This window comes from Rhinolophus ferrumequinum, chromosome 13, assembly GCF_004115265.2.
Source record: "Rhinolophus ferrumequinum isolate MPI-CBG mRhiFer1 chromosome 13, mRhiFer1_v1.p, whole genome shotgun sequence".
NCBI lineage: Eukaryota > Metazoa > Chordata > Mammalia > Chiroptera > Rhinolophidae > Rhinolophus > Rhinolophus ferrumequinum.
Window position 1 is genome coordinate 21328264 of NC_046296.1, and position 17441 is coordinate 21345704.

Here is a 17441-nt window from a genome sequence, read left to right on the forward strand (position 1 = left end):
ACCTTAGTAGGATGAGAGTTAATTCCTTTCCCTTCTTCAAGGGGCAGTTTGACCACTGTGGCCCTTTCAGTCTCTGGAGGTTCATGTGAGCCCCCACGTTTACCCCGAGTACTGACAGTGTTGTGTTTGTTCTGTCTTGGACCTCAATTACTTGTATGTCGGTCAACATACACCCTTCAAGGCACCCTTCAAGGGTCTGCTTGCCGGGACCATTCGCCGTGGCCTAATCCCTCTGGACACCAGAGTATCTGAGTACTTTTGAGTCATCTTGTCAGTTTAGAAGTTGGGCATGTCCACTTTTAAATGTTGGCTGAGTATAGCATCAGAACCCCGACATCCTCTCCTGATTGACCCCTCTTGTTTCAGCATCCTCGTGCACATCGCGTTTTGGCTTTAATAAGTTATTCTGTACTCACTGATTTCTGAGTGGTAGTGATTGATCAGTTTATGGTGATATTAAAAGACATTTTACACACCCAGCCAATGGAGTATTACAGCTACTCTCTTATTCCCAGGGAAGTCCAACTACTAGACGAGTAAAGGAAAAGTAAGAAACCATCTTTCTGAGGACTGATTTCTAATAGAGTTTTGTCGCCCATCTTAAACCAGAAAACCTACATCCCTTCAGAAGGAAGCAGTGCCGTAAATAGATTGTCTTCTTTAAGTCTCAGCTAAGTGTGTGTACAGTGTCTTCACACCTTCGTTTCCGAAACAACTCAACCTTCCTGCAGGCATGTGATAGATAGCTACTCTATTTTTAGCAAGAGATTAAGTTCCTCTTGTTAAGGGAAAATGGATTTTTTAAAAAATTATTGGTGCTAGTTGAGATACTAATTATCTAGTCCAGTCCCCTCATTTAATGGAATTGGAAACTAAGGCCCAGGCTAGAAAGTCATTACCCAGGACGCACAGACTGATAGGAGCAGAGCTGGGGCAAGAACAGAGAGTCCTGGTCTGTGTTCAAGGTTCCTAACAAATGCTCATCCTGGGGGATGAAATGATCAACTGCCGCTGACTACACTTCATACTCACAAAGTTCTCTCTGCTTTCCCACTCTTGGGAATGAAGTAGGAACCTTCTCCATGTTCCTTGCATGAAAAAAAATACTTTGAGCACTTTGCTCAAGGGTAGTTGGTTGAGAGGACAGTGAGGGAACAGGAGCAGACCGAGCTTGTGCCAGGAGCCCAAGAGCTTCCCACTTTTGACTGGCCTTTCGTTTGGTGACCCTTGGCAGGACTTACCTAGAGAAGCAAGGGGATGAATATAAAGTATACACTGCCATCTTAAAGCAATAATCTGTAAACGAAAATGGCCGCATGCCACAGATGTCACCTTATTAGTAATAGCCAAAAGAATGGAAGCGACCTAAACCATTCAAGAACCCAACTGCAGCCATTAAAAATCATGGTTATAAAGTCTGTGCAACAGAACGAAAACACTCATGAGATAATGTTAAAAGAGATGTGAACTTACGGGAAAAGTAGGTACTTGAAAAGAGACTTAAATATAAGATACCAAAAAGGTAAGACCAGTTATAGTAGAGTGGTGGAATGGAAGTCTGGGTAATTTTTCCCCCTCTTGTCTATATCCTTACATTCGTTGATGTGATTATACTCCTTTTACAATTATGTATTTTGTTTTGGGAACAAATCTTCAGCAAGACAAACATCTGCGTCTGCCTTGCTTCTCCTTCCCCTGTGGTCTGTCTCCCTCCTCCCCCTTCCTAACTCCATCTTTGGATGAGGAGGCAGAAAAGAGAGTCCTAAACTGCCGTCAAGAAACATGAATTCGGTCCCCAATTGACCCTGTGACCTTTGGTGGGCACTTAGCTTCAGGGGGCCTTGGTCTGTCTCCTCTAAAGAGAGGGAGTGGAATCCAAGTTTACTAAGGTCCGTTTCAGCTCTCACGTTCTTAGATTCTAAATAGAAAGAAACTCTCTGCCCGACATGTTGTGAGGAGTAGCGAACACATTGGAGCCGCTTGTTTTAGTCGATTGCTGTGACAGGGTAAGGTGTCCTCATGATGGAAGCATCTGTTCCTCAGGGTGCCGCGCACAGGTACCTCTTCTAGGTAAGAGGATGGGAAATGTTCTCCAGGTAGTCGGGACTCTTGAAATTAAATGACTCAAGAGTTAAGTACCCTTTTCAAGGGAATGAATGTCTTCAACTCCAAGAAGTAAGCAAATATAGTTCTGTCCTTTAAGCTTCTCTGGTCCCTGTAGGTCTTTGCTTTAGGCTGGCCTTGGAACCCTGACCCCTGAAGGAAGGTGTGGAGCTGGAGCTCCGGTTTTCTTCATGGAGCACTCTGAGAAGAAGGGTACTCTCCCTCAGAGATGCCGTCAGCCACCGTATGCTCTGAGCATGGTTTGAGCGATACTAGAACCTTACAGTGTATCATTCATGCCATTGGTGAAATGACTGTAGTCACACATGCACATAACCTGTCTCAACAAAATTCAAAATCTGAGGAAATAGAAGGACAGAAAATCGCAGGCTGTCAGCATCCTGGACTAAGTAGCTGGACACTCCGGTTTCCCTAATTTCTCTGAGCGCCTTGATGACACAGAATGTGGGAACTGAGCTGCAGCATGGAGGGCAGCTCTAATCTGAGATCAGAGACTGGATGGAAGGGGTACATACCCGAGGCATTTCATATTCTAAGTCCTTTTATCTCTGGATTGATAGAATTAAGGAAAAGTGTTAGATGGCCTTTTGAACATTATTTTTTGTTCATTTTCTTAACATAGCACTTTGTAGATCGTGAGTTATGCTAAAAGGCTAACCATATGGTCACAAGGGTATTCCCACCTGTTTGTTTTTCTGTGGTGACATCTTGTCCCGCCTTCTGAAAATGGTCCACAGTGTTCTTAGCTCAGTTATCATCAAGGGCTCTTTCTTTTATTTTACTTTCTTTTTTTTAAATCTTTCAATTACAGTTGACATTCAATAATCATCAAGGGCTTTTACATTTTTTCTTCCTTCTTACTACATTCTCTCTCTCTCTCTCTTTAATGCCAATTCTAAACTGGCGATCGGAACAAAATCCCACTGCCCCAATGCTATGCATTTTCTCAGGGGTTGCCACAGGAATAGCCTTGTAGATCCATCCTATCGATGACAGAGAGTGTTAACGACAGAATAAAAAAAAGCACTACCATTTATAATCAGAGTGGAATTCTCTCTAACTTATTCCTAGCTAATAGTCTGAGCTATATTAGTCAGTTTTCTCTTAGCAGAACTCATTTAGCTCAAATGTATTTTAGCTGGAGGTATGCTTTCATTGGCTTCTGACTGTAGTTGTAGAATGCTTAACGTCTGCCATTTGGAGGCATGCTGAATAAGTTTCCATGTGAAGCAGAAAGTGGTCCTTAAGGATATGTTCTAGATCTTTAGAGCTAGGAATAGCTTCCGTAGTCTTATGCTCTGGACTGAATTGCATATGGATACCCTGTATCTTGTTGCTGATGAAAATTGAAATTTATGTATAAGTACCAGATAAATACCATGTTGGTATCAGTCCCAGAGTTATAGTGCAGATGGTCAAAGCCTAGTTTTTTTTTCTTTCTGGGTGTTACTGATAAAGTCAGCTATTTGAGTTCCATGTTATCTCTCATGTGGCATTTTTGGTTATGATTATCTGTTTTCTTTTTTTTTGGAATATTTTTCATCTCTCTTCCTAGCAGATTCAGGCTCCAGTAAGACAACAGCCAAAGGTTCAGACAACCCCACCTCCTGCCACCCAGGGGCAGAAACTCGGATCTCTCACTCCTCCATCATCCCCCAAGACCCAACGTGCCGGGCACAGGCGGATTCTCAGTGATGTAACCCACAGTGCAGTCTTTGGGGTCCCTGCCAGCAAATCAACCCAGCTGCTCCAGGCAGCTGCAGCTGAGGCCAGTCTCAATAAGTCCAAGTATGTGATGCTTCCCCTTTATCCTTCTTACTTCGTGGGCACAGTCTGCCGTGGGCTGTTACTGTGTGAGTCTTTGCATATGTGTGTAGATGTGTATGTAGCAGTGTGTGTCTGTGTTTAATAAGAAACCGAATTTGCCTGCAGTGCATAAACCATACTGATCTGCAGAAATAATTTCCTACTTGGCCTCACTGTTTCCATTCTCTCGTCCACTCCATGCTCTACAGAGTATTTTCTAAACTCTTGATCCAACCAAGTCTCCGTGCGAAAATCTTTCATTGGCTTCCCATTGTCTGTGGGATGATATCTGAACTCACTGGCTAACAGACCAAGGCCTGTTATATCGCATTGGTGGACGTGCCGTTCTCCATCTTCACAAGTGCTCTGTTCATCTCCCTTAACTGCACTGTCTCTCTGTATCCACCAAGGAAGTGCTTATTTATTCATTGAGACCCATGTCAGAGGTTACCTTTTCTTTGACCCTTTCTCTTGTATCATATGCACTTTTCCCTGAACGTTTCTTTGAGCGTGTATCACATTGCATTATCATTACTTAGGTGTATGTCTGTGTGAGTGTGTCTAGCTGACCCAGCCTGAGAGTTCCTCCAAGACAAAGATCATTCTTAATCAACCCTTTTAAACCCGGTGACAGCTCTGTGCCTGATATAAAGTAGGTTGCAATGAGTGCTCAGCTTTCTTGGAACCATGCACTCTAAAATTAAAAATCTTCAAGTCATTAAGTACAAAGGGCATCAAGAGAAACTTTACAGTCTAATATATGGTGATAGAAAGAGAACTGACTGGGTGGTGAACACACAATGGGAGGTATGGATAATGTATTACAGAATTGTACACCTGAAATCTATATAACTTTACTAATAATTGTCACCCCAATAAACTTTAATAAAAAAAAAGAGAGAGGGCCGGCCCAGTGGCTCAGGTGGTTGGAGCTCCGTGCTCCTAACTCCAAAGGCTGCCGGTTCGATTCCCACATGGGCCAGTGGGCTCTCAACCACAGGTTGCCAGTTCAATTCCTCGAGTCCCGCAAGGGATGGTAGGCTCTGCCCCCTGCAATTAAGATTGAACACGGCACCTTGAGCTGAGCTGCCGCTGAGCTCCCGGATGGCTCAGTTGGTTGGAGCGTGGGCTCTCAACCACAAGGTTGACAGTTTGATTTCCCGCAAGGGATGGTGGGCTGCGTCCCCTGCAACTAGCAATGGCAACTGGACCTGGAGCTGAGCTGCGCCCTCCACAACTAAGACTGAAAGGACAACAACTTGGAAAAAATCCTGGGAAAATACACACTGTTCCCCAATAAAGTCCTGTTCCCCTTTCCCAATAAAGTCTTTAGAAAAAAAAGAGAGAGAGAGAGAGAAACTTTAGAATAAAATTAGGTAATGATACCTAGAAGCACACGATCGTGATAACCGTCTTTATTTCTGTAACTGTGGTGGTGACCATTGATGGTGGCTCTTAGTTCTACGCATGTTAGATCCCGACAGATGCAGGGCAGTCTGCATGGGCATCAGTCCCAGCCCCCCAGGGTTAGTGATAGATGTCACAGTGGACACCTCAGGATCCACAGGCCTAAGAACAAGTTGCCTTCAATTCAGGATCCTGAATTGAAAGGACTTGCAGATGAGACCAAAAATCTAAGTAAGGGATTAAAGAAGTAGTGGGAGATGGTAAATCATGAAGAAAAGGAAGACATTAATTTCAAACAATGGAAAGGGTATCTGTGGAAATTGTCTGATTGCTTTGTGGAAAGCCCTTGAAGAAAATCACTGTGGAAAATAATGATGTGATTGAGAAAAGAATTTGATTTTGAAACAAAGAGAAAATAGGTTGACCCTTTTCAACTTTTATATCTTTTTATTTCATGGGGATGGGAACCTACCTAGGTCTGCAACTACCACTCCGTCAGGCTCTCCTCGCACCTCCCAGCAAAACGTTTATAATCCTTCTGAAGGTTCTACATGGAATCCCTTCGATGATGACAATTTCTCCAAACTCACAGCTGAAGAACTGCTAAACAAGGATTTTGCCAAGCTGGGGGAAGGTGAGTAATTGCTGTCTTTTTGTAATTCTTGAACTTTAACTCTAGAGGGATATGCATATGAAAATGTGGGCTTGGGTCTGTCTTTCCCTCAAAGACTTGACTTTGAAGTATGAATGCCAAATCACTTTGTATTTTTACCAGAGCACTGAAGTCAAATCTGTTGTGGATGGTGGCAAGGAGAATGGGAAACTTTCAGGGCAGGTTGGGTAGCTTAGATGGGGATGATAATATCAAGCATGGCCACTTCTTGGAGGGCTCTGATGATTCCCTCATCCCAAGTGGGTTCACTGCCCCAGAATGTTGTAACTGCTCACCACGAGAGTGTGCCCTCACGTGGACGCTGTGATCCGAATTCTATATTACTATTGACTGACCATGGAGAGGAGATCAAATCAAAAGATGTCATTTCTGCCCTCAAACCCACAGTCTGATTTGGAAGGCAGGACACACACAAACACACACACACCCAAACACACACACACACACACACACACGAAAATAACAGCACACACCCTGGGAAATTGTTACTGTAAGATACCCAAAAAGAGTATCTCAGTGTAGACAGGAGCGCAGAACCGTGTGAATTGTATGAACTTTGACCACACATTTTAGCTTTTACTATTACTTTATAGATATTTTTTAAAAATTCGTATTGTTTTCTTGCCTTTTTAAATGGAAGGTAAAGCATAGCATTTAATTCGACTCATTGTCAAATTATTTCTTTGTTATGTGTGCCAATTATTGTTCTAGAATATAAAAGAAGTACCTTTAGGACTATTGAAAACTGGAGTGTTTTTGCACTCAATTAAGTGACCCTCCCAAGTTTTTTAAATTCTTGTGTCTGTTTTGAATCATTTCTTGCCTCTCTTCTTGTTCAGCACTTGGCGTTCCCCATGTGCCTGTCCCTCACAGCCTCTTCACCACTCCCTCTTCTCACTTGCTATCCTGCACTGCTTCCAACATGGAAAACAAATCATCAAACTCATTAGAATTATATAAAAATAAATAGATTGGGTGAGGGCTGGAGGCATTCTGCTCTGAGTAATGTGCTGCAGCTTTGGGCTTTGGCTCTAGCTGTCTCTTTTGCTATTATTTATTTTAAATTGTGGTAAAATACACATAACATAAAAATCACTCTCTTAATCATTTTAAGCGTACAGTTCAGAAGTGTTAATTCCATTCACATTGTTGTGTAGCCAATCTCCAGAACTCTTCCTCTTGCAGAACTGATGTGCTGTCTCTTGATTCTCTGCTGTTCTCTCAGTTATTGCAGTGACTAGACAAGGACCTATGAATGGCTGAGGTGTGGCCATCATGCAGTAAAAAAAAGGAGTCAAGTCTAGAAGGCATTTCAGAGAATGCCCTGGGGATGCATCATGGGATTCTGCTGGAATGAACTGAGTGGTATTTGTCCCTCCAGGCAAACATCCTGAGAAGCTTGGAGGCTCAGCAGAGAGTTTGATCCCCGGCTTTCAAACAACCCAAGGTGATGCTTTTGCCGCTTCCTCCTTTTCTGCTGGAACTGGTAAGTATGGCAAACACCTGAAACACAACTCACTGTTGTTACCCTCATACTGTTTTTCACTCCACAGATAACTTGAGCATGGCAGTGAGACCCAAATCCTGGTGGTAACTTATATTTTCCTTTATCCAAAAGATTTCCAATAAAAAAAGAGGGATAAAGAAAGATCTAGAATCACTTTTAATTGAAATGACAGGATGATCTGGCAGTAATATACAGGATTTGTTCTGTCTAGTCCACGGACGTGTTTTAAATAAATATTTCTAAATTTAAGGAACATTACTCTGTTAGTCTCTTGTAATTGCTTAGGTTCTTTGGAATGACTTGAAAAATTCTAAGAATTAGATATTCTATTCTCTATCTGAGACTCTGCTGAGCTGTGTTTTTGTGTGTGTGTGCATGCTTACGGAGAGAGGACATAGCTTTTTAAATAAGACTTTTTTTAGGTTATAGAAGCAATAATAAAAAGTGAATTTTCCTCTTTATTAATAAAAATTATACATATTTATTAGGTAAAAGTTAGTCATTTATAGAAAAGCATAGAGAAGAAAGTTAAAATCCCTATGAACTCACCACTGAGAAATTAGCACTGGGATACCATTTTGATGTCTATTAATGGCATTTAACCTTTTCAGAGTCACAGATATCTTTGTGAATCTCATGAAACTTATAGATCTTCTAACTCACAAAAATACAGGTGATCATAATTTTGTGCACAGGTTTAGACCTCAGCTTAAGACTCTAATGTACATCTTTATAGTCATATTTTAAAACCTATTTTTTCACTTAATAAATCTGGCATGTCTCCTCCAATGTCATTACAGAAGTTCCTAAAATATAACTTTTAAAATACTTGCATTAAATTCCTTTGTATGGATATATCCTAATGTATTTAACCAAGTACCCCTTTTTGAAGCATTAATTTGATGTCCGTGTTTTACTGTTATAAATTCCTCAGCAATGGATGTGAGATTTTGAATATATTCTTTGTAGGATATGGAATTTGATATACTTCTAAAATTGATTTTTTTAATTATAATAATTAATTTCTGCTTTTAACCTTATATAGTCTTACTTTCTTTGGGTGTTAGTAGTCTTTCTAATGTCATAAATTTACTTCTGATTCAAACTTTAGCTGTCATTACATGTTTGATATGTAATGCTCTGTTACTCTCATTGTTTTATGGATGTTTTTAAATTGCAGTTTTGATTTCTTCTTTACCCCACAGTTACTTTGGATATATTTTAACTGCTTGTGATAATATGGCCTGTGCTGTGTTTGCTTTGGGATATTATGGAGGGACTTTCTGTCATCCAGTTTGTTATTCATTATATAAACATTCTATGGTAATTAGTGTTTTTCCATGTCAATATATACTAATCTATAACATGATTCTTAATAGAGGAATAGTAACATTGTGCTTAACATCTCCTTTGATGAATATTTAGGTTGTTACTAATTTTTCACTATATAAATATTCTCGAAGCTAAATTTTTGTTTATATCCTTTACAGTTTCTTTAAGATAACTTTTAGGCGATTATTTGCTAAATCAAAAGATATTCAAGGATTTTGTGTATTTAAGGCTTTTGGTACCTATTTCCATACTACCCGCCAAAAATGCTATACAATTTTTATTTCTATCAACAGTGAATGACAGTAATTTTCTTTCCATTTCCCAACCCAGATCAGAGGTTGTAGACAGAAGACATTGATATTGGCCATTTTTGTTTTTTTCGGGATTTGTATTGTTTGTGTCCTTTGACTTTTTTCTTTTTTCTGTGTTCATTTTGTTCTTACTACTTTGTAAGAGCTCTTCATATGTCATATATTACAAACATTTTCCCCAGTTTGTCATTTGTCCTTCGTGAGTACTGTCTTATCTGACCCTCTCAACAAACAGCCCTTTGAGATTGGTTCGTCATCCCTGTATCACTTACACTTGAGCTAACAGAACACAGACTAGTCTCTTTTCTAGGATCACGTAGCTAGTCTAGGATCACGTAGCTAGTCAAGTGGCAGGGCTGGGCCACCAACCGTCTGGCTCCAGAACTTCCTCTCTCAGGTTGTCTGCCAAAAAATGAGGTGAATTTAGTAATATTTTCTTAGAAAAAACATATGTAGTTTTATAGTTTTTAAAATAAAATAGAACGATACATTTAAATCTTTTATAATATTTTAATATTTTCTTTGTATATATCAATTTTAATTGTATGTATTTGTGTTTCTCTTTTTCTTGGTAACTCTAGCTAGAAATTTGCTGTTTTATTATCTTTCAAAGACAACTCTTAGATTTTTTAAATGTACTGTTTTTCTGTCTTCTAAGTCTTTGCTTTTTCCTTTTATCTTTTTGATTGCAGTTCCCTGCTTTTCTTAGATTTGTTTTGTCAATAGCAAGAGGAGCATATAGTAAAATTTTTAAGAATTCTTTTTTAAAAAATGAAGTATGTAGCATTTTTCTCCCAATGGAACAGTGATTTTCAACCAGCGTGAGCATGAGGAAGGAGGCTAAGTACAATCTCCAGGAGGACTTTTTCATGGATATTCCAGTATTCTCTGTTCTCCTTTTCCCTATAATTGCCCACCTAACCCCAACCTGTGAGGATGACACTGTTTATTGAGAGTGCTTTCTAATACATGCGTGTTCCCCTTGTAAGGAAAACACCGATGTTTTAACCGTATCCCGTAAGTCGTCACATCGTATTCTCATTGTTATTATTTGGGAGTAGGAATTGGAGTTATTGGAGAGGTATGCTTTTTAATATTACATTGAATTTTTTGTGTGTTATTTTTCATTTTCAGCTTTGTTGTCTGGTCCATATAATTTTTTAAGTTTCTCGATATTTTGGTCTGGTTTAAAGTGCTTAACATTTGAAATGGCACACAGTTGCCTAAATGTACCAAATGTATAAAGCATTGAGATAGAACATCACTGTGATGACCAATTATGGTACTGGGTAGGGAACGGGGGTCATAGAATAAGCTCTAGAAGAGCCTTGTTTGCTGCTGAACCCCAATGTTTAGTGTTTGCTTCAGCACAGATTTGGTGAATGAATGAAAAAGGTTGCTTTTTGCCAACAGCCTGGAGCTTGCATTCACCGTTGTTAATGATAGAAGTCCCTAATCGTTTTCCATCCACTCCCAGCTGGAATGCCTAATTCTTAACTTACCACACATGATGATGCTTTGTTGTGTATGTGTATGAACTGTTTTTTAAAGAGTTACTTTTTGTTTTTGCTTTTGCCTTTTTTCCCCTTAATGCTTATTTTGAAGGCTGTAAATGGCAGGAATTTTTTAAGGGACTTTATATAGCAGCTGTAAAAACACGTATTTGAGTTAAGTTATGACAGTAATAATAGCGAACATATATTAAGTACATACTACATGCGAAACCCACCGGATAAGTGCTTTTTGCACATTAACATTATCTCAGGTGATCCTCACAACAGCCCACAGAGGTTAAGTGACCTGCCCCAAGCCACAGTTGGAGAATGACAGACTAGAGATTTGTATCTGGCAGCCCAGCTCAGAAGCTGTAGTCATAATCGCATCTCAAGAATCTTGTAAATCAGTGACACTAAGCTTTTGCAACCATTATAAAACATCTTCACATTTTTGTCATTTTATCCAGCCTTTTTTAATGAACATTTGGTATTTTTCTTTATTTAGGTGCAAATTTTGTTTGTGTGTGACACCATCATGCTTTACAAATGAAAGAAAATTATATCTAAATCCCATAAATTAATGTATCCTCATTTGTACAGGATCACACCATTTTCTATAAGTTTTCTCCTAATCAAGGTGAGACTGTTCACTAATTTTAAACCTTCTGACCGACCAAAGGAAGAAATAATCAGGAAATCTGCAAAATTGTTGATGACTTATATCCACACACTGGAGACAGATGTTTGAAACTTGACCTTGTGCATCTTTATTTTAAATAGTTTTCTGTTGCTAAGTTATTATACACATTTATTTGTGAAATTTTGGGAAAATGGCAAAAAAAACAAAGAAGCAAGATAAAGGAACTCATGACCCCACCTTAAGAGGAATGCATTGCTGACATTTTATATTTATGTCCATAATTTTATTTCTGCATATATGCTGTTTTCAAAAATGAATTTTACTATATATTCAGTTTCATAATTTATTCTTTTTCTTTTAATATATTTCATTGTGTCCTATTTAAAAATATTTCAGAGATTTAAGAGCAGTGATTTTACCTTTCTCTTCCTCTATCTGCTTTTGAAGAAGTTTAGCTAAAAACCCACTTTAATAAATATTCTTTAAATGACAAAATTAAGAGCTTAAGATCAGACTAGTGGATTCCAAGGGACAGGGACAGGAGTAAGGAATGGGTGTGACTCTAAAGGAGTATAACTAGGAACTCGTTCTTTTGTTTGATGGACCGGTTCTGTGTGGTGGTGGTGGTGGTACTTGTGCTGGTCTGTACATGGGATCCAATTGCAAAGAACTGTATGTACACACACATACACACACACACAAGTGAGTGCATGTGAAAACTGAAGAGGTCTAGTTAACAGTATTATACCAGTGTCTATGCTACTGTACTACAGATGTAGACGATCTCACCATGGAGGGAAGCTGTCTGTATGGTTCACAGGATTCTATGCATAGCAAATTCCTTTACTTCCATAATTATTTGAAAATAAATTTTTTTTAAATCCACTTCATAGAAGGCGAATGTGATTTTAATTAATGAACAAACTGAATATAAAGAATGGTAAAGTAGAAACCAGGAGACCTGGGTTCTTATCCTAGGTGTGCTGGTGGACCGCTGGCTAATCTCTTAACTTCTGGGCTTTATTTTCAGGAAAATAAGGACGTTGTGCTGGAACATCCTAAGATCCCTTCTGGCTCTGATATCCCATAGGGTGTATGGATTTGTGTAAATCTGTCAGTTTGCCAGATATAGAATGAATGCCAGTAGGATATTAGATGTAGTCCAGAGGTTAGGGCTTGTCTAAACAAGCAGGAGGAAAGAAGTCTATTTCTGTCTCTTCCTGTCTGTCTTCGTAGCATTGTATTGGACATTTGGTGATAAAATGATCTCAAGAGGGTAATGGGTACATAGGAAATACATACATAACGCATATGTGCTAGATTACAAAAAAAGACTATGTTTGTTTACATGCCAAAGTGTGTGATGTGGACAGTAATTGCTAGAGGAATTCTGAAGGAGATCACCTTCTAAGCAAGAAGTGGAATTTCAGTTGCATGAATATCGTAGTTTTATCGTTAATTACATCGTAGAGTATGTTGCAAGAGCCAGATTATATGTCCCATGTGTACTTTGCTGTTACACTGGATTATATCCACCCATCCCACTTTATTCTGCCTCTGGTATAGACTTATTCTATAATGTGAGCTGTTGGGTTAATAGATGGTGAATTCGTCTAGATTTACTTGATATTTTCTGCTTTTCTCTTTTTCTTTCCTTGACTCTTCCTTCCCCTCCAACCATCTCCAGCTGAAAAAAGGAAGGGTGGGCAGACGGTGGATTCTAGCCTCCCACTTCTAAGCGTATCTGATCCTTTCATTCCTCTTCAGGTACCTGATGCACCAGGTAGGTAAATAGAACTGAGCTGAGGTTAAGCAGCTTGATTCTTAATGTTCCTTAGGGCCTCTTGAGAGTTATTTTTGACACTCCATAAAAAGGATCTGAATTCCATATTAGTCCAATGTGATTATAGCAATATGGGGGGGACACCTATCAGCATGTGACAGAAGGGACAAAATCCTAATAGTGGTTATGGTATGATGATTGGATAATGGGTGACTTCCTGTCCACCTCCCATTTTCCTATAATATGCTTTTATTTAATAATATAGAAATACATAATAAAAGTTCATTGGAAATAGCAGTCAGGAGACCTGGGTTTCCTTCCTGGGCTCTTCCACTACCTGAAAACTTTCTGGGCTTGACTCTGCATCAGTGAAGTAAGTTGGACTGCATGAAATTGAATATCCCTTTAGGTCTCCCATATCCTGGTTTTTAAGTAAGCAGTCTAAAAGCGTAAGAAATGGTTAGTGTGTTCTGACTGAAACAGCTTTTGAAACGAAATTGGAAGCTTTCCGTTTGGAGTTCATGAATGCCAAAGATTTCTCTTCCTGCTCCCTTCCCCAGCCTTTTGACGTGAGTAACAGGCGCTGCCCTTTTTCATCTCTATCAAGCTCCTTGAAAAAGGAAATATATCCAGCTCCTTAGAAGCATCTGGTGGTCATTGTGCTTCTGATAGTTTCCCTTCTGCCATTCTTACCCCTGCTGTTCCTTGGTCTTAAACTGATAGGCTCTGCTTGGGTTTTCTTCTTTCCCAAAATGTTAAAGGTATTTGATCGACTGCCTCAGTATTGAAAGTGATTGTGGTATTCATACCCTCTACCTACTAGGACAGACTGTAGCTAGGGTACAAAGACAATTTTTCTTTCTTTAGGCAGTTTGTTGATCCTTTTGAAGAGGAAGCAAAAGCTTGCCTTGGTAAGGTAGTATGGTGTAACATTATCGCTTGCCGGACCTGGATGTGGGTCAAAAATACCTAAAACCACCGCGGAATGATTCAGTATAGGTTAGGTAAAGAAAAGGGAAGAAAGGCATCAAATCTCTGTTGCATCCTTCAGGTATGCCTGCAGGACCTTAGACAGGCCAGTTTCAAGCAAGAGGCTGGAAAGGTATGGGCTGCAAACTCAGCTGGGGCCCACTGACCTCTTTTTCCTCCCAGTGGCGGCAGTCACAAGATTAGGCAAGGAAAAGGGATGACAGGTATTTTTCTTTTGACACCCCTTCCGGTCCTTGCGTTGCTCTTACCTAGATAGCCCATGGGCTGCGGAAGCTGGAGGGTGGCCTCTTGGCACAGGCCAGAGGCTGAAGGCCCACAGGCCAGCCTCTGTCGTGGTCACAGGAGCCCTCTGTGTTAGGGGTGAGGGGCCAGGCACAGGCACCACGTGTCCCCGGATATCAATTCCTGGTTGTAGAGATACGTTTTGAAGGGTAGTGAAGATGAGCCTGGGGGCCACTAGAGCCATCTGGCTGCCATCCTGTATTCCTTACTGTCATCTTTCCCATCTCCTGATCCTCCTTCTCTCATGCTTGTGGATTCCTGCTAAACTTTAATACCTGGTATACACTTTAACACCAATTAAATAATGACCCCATCCTGGGTTTTAATGGAAAATCCATTAAAATGGAACATTCTAATAGAGAATTCCAGGAGTGTCTTTTATTTGCTTTCTGATCTCTCAGACCAGACTCATCTGTTGAAAACATAGATCAGAACATAAATGTCACTGCTTTGCACTCCACTTAATTCCCATATCACTGAGCAGAAAATCCAGAATTTTTTCCACGACCTAGAAGGCCCTAACTAATCTGGCCCTTGGCTACTTCTCTAACTTGAGCTTAACATTCTTTCCCTCAATCTTTCTTCTAACAGACTAAGCTTGTTCTCACCTCAGGGCCTTTGCACTTGCTGCTGTTCCTTCTTGTCATTTGACATTTAGGTCTCGGCTTAAATGTCCTCTTCTCAGAAAGGCCCAAGGTGGTCCCACAGGCACTCTCATTCACACCCCCTGGCTCTTTTCTTCATAGCATTTATTATGACCTTGTTTATTTCCGTTTGTTCATTGTCTGTCTCTCCAGCAGAACGTGGGTGTCCTGAGGGAGGGACCATGCTGTCTTAATTGCCACTGTATCGCCAGTGTTGAGAACACTGCTGGGGAGAGTTGGCACTCAGTGGATATTTGCAGATCGAGTGAATGAATCAAGTAAAACCTGAGGCTGCAGGCTCTCGGTGACCCCATTACTCTCTATTTCTGTCCCAGTTCCCAAACAGCAGACCCTGGCTTCATAGCCTTCCATCTGTGCCTCTGCCATGCCCTAGCCAGGCCTCCCACCCACTGCCTGAGGGTGTATAAATGAAGGCACAGCCCACAATGTCAGGAAGCTGCCAAACCCTGGAATGAGTGTAGTAGCTCGGCTCAGCAGATCCATCACCTCCAGCCTTTCATGGTACCTCTCTGGGAGAAGTCTGGCATGTTACCACTGTATCTTTGCTTATTTTAGTTTAATGTTCAGCCTATAGCAACCATTCAGTTACATAGTTTCTTTAAGGTCCCGATATCCTTCCTTAGCATCTTAAAATGCCTGAGGGAGGAAAGGGCTGAGAGTTAGGGTCTCTGGTACCTCTGCAAACTGCAAGTTTGTCCGTCCCCTCCCTCCTCCCCCGCCCAAAGCAACCTCCAGCTCACAATGGGCACCAGTCAGCGGTTTTGGTTGGCTGATCAGCTGGTTTTGCATACATGCTGACCTTCCACACCCAGCCTTCCTAATAATAAGAATCATGAAGTCTTCGTCTCCTTTCAAACATATGCCTTTTAGTGACTTAGTATCTTATGCTTTTCAGACATTTTTACATGTAATTTCCTTTGATCCCACAAATGATACTGCCTGGTGGGTATGTTGAGTCAGACCTCATTTTTCCAGGGCGGCGAGGGAGGGAGTGAGACCTTGGTGCTGTCGTCGCTGTGCTTTACACGTACTCCTTTGCATGGCCCATGGCCCCCGGCACCGAGTGGGTCTTTGTCTTTGTGTCGGTTCCCGGGTCAATAAAGCCTTTGACTAGAGAGCTAAATTTAAGGTTTAGGGAAATATAAAAATGGATTTTGAGCTTGTGAGACCTGGGTTCTAGTCTCTCAGTAGCTAGGTGATTTTCGTTAAATCACTTAAACTCTGTGTCCTCCTCTTTAAAATTGGTGATTTGAAAACCTATCTTATGGAGCGGCTCCTGAGGTTCACGTGAAGTCATGTATTTGAATTTGCTTGGTAAACTTGAAATCAGTAAAAAGATAGGAAACGCTGTACCAACTTTGGTTCTGCATCCTGATTCCCCGTGGGGCAGCCCTAGTTACCATAAAGTCTTAGACAATGTTGTTTCTTCTCTTATAAAAGTTAACACTTGCTCTAAATTAAAACTTTGACCTTTGCACAACTGAGAGCCGTTCAAGTCGACTTCGGTGATATAATGATTGGTAAACTCTGGGTGACGGGCCACTGGATAATTGGATTTGCTTGTTTTTTAAAGGAGCATTTTATTTTCCAAAGCATCATGAAACAAATTTTCTTAGAAAATCTGGTGTAAAAAAAAAAAAAATCACAGCCGTGAGCGTTTGTGTGCTCGCAAAGCTGCCAGCCGAAGCCTAGCTCTAGTGAATCGCACAGTATTTCACTGATGCTCAGACGCTGTGTGTTCGTTTCTTTTGCCTTCTATTTGCATTAGAGAACAGAACAGATAAGCTATAAGGGGTACCAAAGTTTTAAGATACGGTAGAAAGGATTGAGACATTTTCTCTGAAAATTGGTGGAAAGATTTACTCGTATTTTTTTTAATTGTGGTAAAATATACATAATACAAAATTTGTCCTTTTCAAGTGGACGGTTCAGTGGCGTGAAGTACAATCACATTGTTCTGCAACCATCACCACCATCCATCCATCCACAGAATGTTTTTCCATCTTGCAGATGGAAAATAATAAGAAACTCTGTACTTATTAAATAGTAACTCTCCAGTTTCTCCCTCCCAGCAACCTTCATTCTACTTTGTGTTTCTATGAATTTGACCACTCTAGGTACCTCACTCAGATAAGTGGAATCATACAGTATTTGTCTTTTTGTGACTGGCTCATTTCACTAAACATAATGTCCTCAAGGTTCATCCGCTATAGCATGTGTCAGAATTTCCTTTCTTTTTAAGGCTGAATAATATGTCATTTTGCATGTATACCACCTTTTGTTTATTCATCTGTCAGTGGGCACTTGGGTTGCTTCCATTTTTGGCCGTTGTGAATAATGCTTCATTGTACATGAGGGTCTCTTCAAGACCCAAGATTATTTGGGGTATTGTACCCAGAAATGGAATTGCTGGACACTGTGGTAA

At 40.4% G+C, this 17441-nt stretch overlaps 1 protein-coding gene across 13 annotated transcripts in view; it reads left to right on the top strand.

The window, feature by feature from the left end:
• Positions 1 to 17441, top strand: part of AAK1 (AP2 associated kinase 1) — a 160073-nt gene that overhangs the window by 117042 nt on the left and 25590 nt on the right. For 7 of the 13 annotated variants that reach the window (XM_033124376.1, XM_033124381.1, XM_033124380.1 and 4 more), the window contains 4 exons: positions 3680 to 3912; positions 5796 to 5971; positions 7392 to 7496; positions 12984 to 13079. In XM_033124376.1, coding sequence (XP_032980267.1) covers positions 3680 to 3912; positions 5796 to 5971; positions 7392 to 7496; positions 12984 to 13079 — 610 coding nt within the window. The remainder of the gene's footprint in view (positions 1 to 3679; positions 3913 to 5795; positions 5972 to 7391; positions 7497 to 12983; positions 13080 to 17441) is intronic. The other 6 variants (XM_033124378.1, XM_033124385.1, XM_033124379.1 and 3 more) reach the window with 4 other exon arrangements.